This window comes from Oncorhynchus masou, unplaced genomic scaffold (genome assembly GCF_036934945.1).
Source record: "Oncorhynchus masou masou isolate Uvic2021 unplaced genomic scaffold, UVic_Omas_1.1 unplaced_scaffold_1909, whole genome shotgun sequence".
NCBI lineage: Eukaryota > Metazoa > Chordata > Actinopteri > Salmoniformes > Salmonidae > Oncorhynchus > Oncorhynchus masou.
Window position 1 is genome coordinate 61749 of NW_027008407.1, and position 5369 is coordinate 67117.

Sequence of the window (5369 nt, forward strand, 5' to 3'; positions counted from 1 at the left end):
TCTAATGAACCACGAGAAGTTGATAAGGGGCCTCATTACTGCTTCCTGAGCGGCGCAGCGCTCTAAGGCACTGAATCACAGCGCATCCGGCGTCACTACATACCCTGGTTCGATCTCAGGCTGTCTCACAACTGGCCCAGCATCGTCTGGGTTAGGGGAGTGTTTGGCTGGGGGAGGGGGGGGCTTTACTCTAGCATCTCCTTGTGGCGGGCCAGGCGCGTGCAGGCTGACTTCGGCTGTCTCACAACTGGCCCAGCATCATCTGGGTTAGGGGAGGGTTTGGCTGGGGGAGGGGGAGGGGGGAGGGGGGGGGCTTTACTCTAGCATCTCCTTGTGGTGGGCCAGGCACGTGCAGGCTGACTTCGGCTGTCTCACAACTGGCCCAGCATCATCTGGGTTAGGCGAGGGTTTGGCTAGGGGAGGGGGGGGCTTTACTTGGCTCATCGCACTCTAGCGTCTCCTTGTGGCGGGCCAGGCACGTGCAGGCTGACTTCGGTCGTCAGTTCAGCGGTGTTTCCCATTGGTGCGTCTGGCTTCCGGGTTGTGGTCTTACCGTGGTCTTACTGCTGGGCTTCCTGCTGGGAAGCTGAGGCTTGAGACTGAGTGATGAGGACTGAGAGCTGGGTGGTGAGGACTGAAAGCTGGGGACCGGGGTCTGAGGGTTGGGTGATGAGGGCTGATGGCTGGCAGTTTGAGGGCTGAGGGGTGGGAGGTTGAGGACTTTAGGGCTGGGATGCTGAGGACTGGGAGGTTGAGGACTGGGTGGTTGAGGAATTTAGGGCTGGGAGGCTGAGGACTGGGAGGTTGATGACTAGGGCTGGGAGACTGAGGGCTGGGTGATGAGGGCTGAGGGCTCGGAGGCTGGGACTGAGGGCTGAAGACTGAGGACTGGGAGGTTGAGGGCTGGGAGGTTGAGAACCTTAGGGCTGGGAGGTTGTGAACTTTAGGGCTGAGAGGCTGAGGACAGGGTGATGAGGTCTGGGGACAGGGTGATGAGGGCTGAGGACAGGGTGATGAGGGCTGAGGACAGGGTGATGAGGTCTGGGGAGATGAGGGCTGCAGGCTGGGAGTCTGAAGGCTGTGGGCTGGGACACTGAGGGCTGTGGGCTGGGACACTGAGGGCTGTGGGCTGGGACACTGAGGGCTGTGGGCTGGGACACTGAGGGCTGCAGGCTGGGAGTCTGAAGGCTGTGGGCTGGGACACTGAGGGCTGTGGGCTGGGACACTGAGGGCTGTGGGCTGGGACACTGAGGGCTGTGGGCTGGGACACTGAGGGCTGTGGGCTGGGACACTGAGGGCTGTGGGCTGGGACACTGAGGGCTGTGGGCTGGGACACTGAGGGCTGTGGGCTGGGACACTGAGGGCTGTGGGCTGGGACACTGAGGGCTGTGGGCTGGGACACTGAGGGCTGTGGGCTGGGACACTGAGGGCTGCAGGCTGGGAGTCTGAAGGCTGTGGGCTGGGACACTGAAGGCTGTGGGCTGGGACACTGAGGGCTGTGGGCTGGGACACTGAGGGCTGTGGGCTGGGACACTGAGGGCTGTGGGCTGGGACACTGAGGGCTGCAGGCTGGGAGTCTGAAGGCTGTGGGCTGGGACACTGAGGGCTGTGGGCTGGGACACTGAGGGCTGTGGGCTGGGACACTGAGGGCTGTGGGCTGGGACACTGAGGGCTGTGAGGCTGGGAGTCTGAAGGCTGTGGGCTGGGACACTGAGGGCTGTGGGCTGGGACACTGAGGGCTGTGGGCTGGGACACTGAGGGCTGTGGGCTGGGACACTGAGGGCTGTGGGCTGGGACACTGAGGGCTGCAGGCTGGGAGTCTGAAGGCTGTGGGCTGGGACACTGAGGGCTGTGGGCTGGGACACTGAGGGCTGTGGGCTGGGACACTGAGGGCTGTGGGCTGGGACACTGAGGGCTGTGAGGCTGGGAGTCTGAAGGCTGTGGGCTGGGACACTGAGGGCTGTGGGCTGGGACACTGAGGGCTGTGGGCTGGGACACTGAGGGCTGTGGGCTGGGACACTGAGGGCTGTGGGCTGGGACACTGAGGGCTGTGAGGCTGGGAGTCTGAAGGCTGTGGGCTGGGACACTGAGGGCTGTGGGCTGGGACACTGAGGGCTGTGGGCTGGGACACTGAGGGCTGTGGGCTGGGACACTGAGGGCTGTGGGCTGGGAGTCTGAAGGCTGTGAGGCTGAGGGCTGGGAGATGAGGACTGGGGACATGAGGGCTGGGAGCAGGAACACTGAGGGCTGAGGAGATGATGGCTGTGAGGCTGAGGGCTGGTGGACGAGGGCTGGGGAGATGAGATGTGGACGAGGGTGAAATCTACCAGTTTCTCTTTAAGTGGTACTATTATTGTTCTTCATATAGCTCTCCCTGTATAGCCACCCTCCCCGCTCTCTCCGTGTCCTTCTCTGTTTCTTTTACTCTTTCTCTTTCACTCTCTCTCTGTCTCGCTCTGTCTCGCTCTGTCTCTCTCTCGCTGTCTCTCTCTTGCTGTCTCTCTCTCTTGCTCACTCTCTCACTCTGTTGCTCTCTCTCTCACTCTGTTGCTCTCTCTCTCACTCTGTTGCTCTCTCTCGCACTCTGTTGCTCTCTCTCGCACTCTGTTGCTCTCTCTCGCACTCTGTTGCTCTCTCTCGCACTCTGTTGCTCTCTCTCTCACTCTCTCTCTCTCTTTTTTCCTATGCATGATTAAGGTCATCATTATTTTTATTTAGTTGTTGTGGAATTAAGTACAGTGCCTTGCGAAAGTATTCAGCCCCCTTGAACTTTGCGACCTTTTGCCACATTTCAGGCTTCAAACATAAAGATATAAAACTGTATTTTTTTGTGAAGAATCAACAACAAGTGGGACACAATCATGAAGTGGAACAACATTTATTGGATATTTCAAACTTTTTTAACAAATCAAAAACTGAAAAATTGGGCGTGCAAAATTATTCAGTCCCTTTACTTTCAGTGCAGCAAACTCTCTCCAGAAGTTCAGTGAGGATCTCTGAATGATCCAATGTTAACCTAAATGACTAATGATGATAAATACAATCCACCTGTGTGTAATCAAGTCTCCGTATAAATGCACCTGCACTGTGATAGTCTCAGAGGTCCGTTAAAAGCGCAGAGAGCATCATGAAGAACAAGGAACACACCAGGCAGGTCCGAGATACTGTTGTGAAGAAGTTTAAAGCCGGATTTGGATACAAAAATATTTCCCAAGCTTTAAACATCCCAAGGAGCACTGTGCAAGCAATAATATTGAAATGGAAGGTGTATCAGACCACTGCAAATCTACCAAGACCTGGCCGTCCCTTTAAGCTTTCAGCTCATACAAGGAGAAGACTGATCCGAGATGCAGCCAAGAGGCCCATGATCACTCTGGATGAACTGCAGAGATCTACAGCTGAGGTGGGAGACTCTGTCCATAGGACAACAATCAGTCGTATATTGCACAAATCTGGCCTTTATGGAAGACTGGCAAGAAGAAAGCCATTTCTTAAAGATATCCATAAAAAGTGTTGTTTAAAGTTTGCCACAAGCCACCTGGGAGACACACCAAACATGTGGAAGAAGGTGCTCTGGTCAGATGAAACCAAAATTGAACTTTTTGGCAACAATGCAAAACGTTATGTTTGGCGTAAAAGCAACACAGCTCATCACCCTGAACACACCATACCCACTGTCAAACATGGTGGTGGCAGCATCATGGTTTGGGCCTGCTTTTCTTCAGCAGGGACAGGGAAGGTGGTTAGAATTGATGGGAAGATGGATGGAGCCAAATACAGGACCATTCTGGAAGAAAACCTGATGGAGTCTGCAAAAGACCTGAGACTGGGACGGAGATTTGTCTTCCAACAAGACAATGATCCAAAACATAAAGCAAAATCTACAATTGAATGGTTCAAAAATAAACATATCCAGGTGTTAGAATGGCCAAGTCAAAGTCCAGACCTGAATCCAATCGAGAATCTGTGGAAAGACCTGAAAACTGCTGTTCACAAATGCTCTCCATCCAACCTCACTGAGCTCGAGCTGTTTTGCAAGGAGGAATTGGAAAGAATTTCAGTCTCTCGATGTGCAAAACTGATAGAGACATACCCCAAGCGACTTACAGCTGTAATCGCAGCAAAAGGTGGCGCTACAAAGTATTAACTTAAGGGGGCTGAATAATTTTGCACGCCCAATTTTTCAGTTTTTGATATGTTAAAAAAGTTTGAAATATCCAATAAATGTCGTTCCACTTCATGATTGTTTCCCACTTGTTGTTGATTCTTCACAAAAAAAATACAATTTTATATCTTTATGTTTGAAGCCTGAAATGTGGCAAAAGGTCGCAAAGTTCAAGGGGGCCGAATACTTTCGCAAGGCACTGTATATTGTTTTTCGTGTTGAAATTACCTTGGTTTTGGTGGGGATGGCACTTCAGCACGGCTTTAGGTGTGGTACTGAAGCTACTGTCACCGTGGAGGAGTTTCTGGTTGACGGAGGAGAGAATGTAGGCTTATGCGTCACGGATCAATAAAGCGTGGTGGTTTTTGTTAAAGAAGAGCGTCTGGTTGATCGGATGGTTGAGCATGGTGTACTTCTTAAAGAAGAGCGTCTTGTAGATGGTATGGTTGAGCATGGTGTACTTCTTAAAGAAGAGCATCTTGTTGATCGGATGGTTGAGCATGGTGTACTTCTTAAAGAAGAGCGTATTGTAGATGGTATGGTTGAGCATGGTGGACTTCTTAAAGAAGAGCATCTTGTTGATCGGATGGTTGAGCATGGTGTACTTCTTAAAGAAGAGCGTCTTGTAGATGGTATGGTTGAGCATGGTGTGCTTCTTAAAGAAGAGCATCTTGTTGATCGGATGGTTGAGCATGGTGTACTTCTTAAAGAAGAGCGTCTTGTAGATGGTATGGTTGAGCATGGTGTACTTCTTAAAGAAGCGCATCTTGTTGATCGGATGGTTGAGCATGGTGTATTTCTTAAAGAAGAGCTTCTTGTAGATGGTATGGTTGAGCATGGTGTACTTCTTATTAACTATTCATGAAAATCGCAAATGAAATGAAATTAACATATTTGTTCTCAAGCTTAGACTTTTGTTAACAACAATGTCATCTCAGATTTTCAAAATATGCTTTTCAACCATAGCTAAACAAGCATTTGTGTAAGAGTATTGATAGCTAGCATAGCTATAAGCCTAGAATTCAGCCAGCAACATTTTCACAAAAACAAGAAAATCATTTAAATAAAATCATTTACCTTTGAAGAACTTCAGATGTTTTCAATGAGGAGACTCTCAGTTACATAGCAAATGTTCAGTTTTTCAAAAAATATTATTTGTGTAGGACAAATCGCTCCGTTTTGTTCACGTTTGGCTATGAAAAAA

The 5369-nt window shown here is 50.8% G+C and overlaps 1 protein-coding gene across 1 annotated transcript; it reads right to left on the reverse strand.

The window, feature by feature from the left end:
* Positions 1 to 549: 549 nt before the first annotated feature.
* LOC135532566 (uncharacterized) lies at positions 550 to 2220 on the reverse strand. The gene has a single exon (XM_064960045.1). It carries the CDS (start codon positions 2218 to 2220, stop codon positions 550 to 552), a length of 1671 nt encoding a protein of 556 aa, XP_064816117.1.
* Positions 2221 to 5369: the final 3149 nt, after the last annotated feature.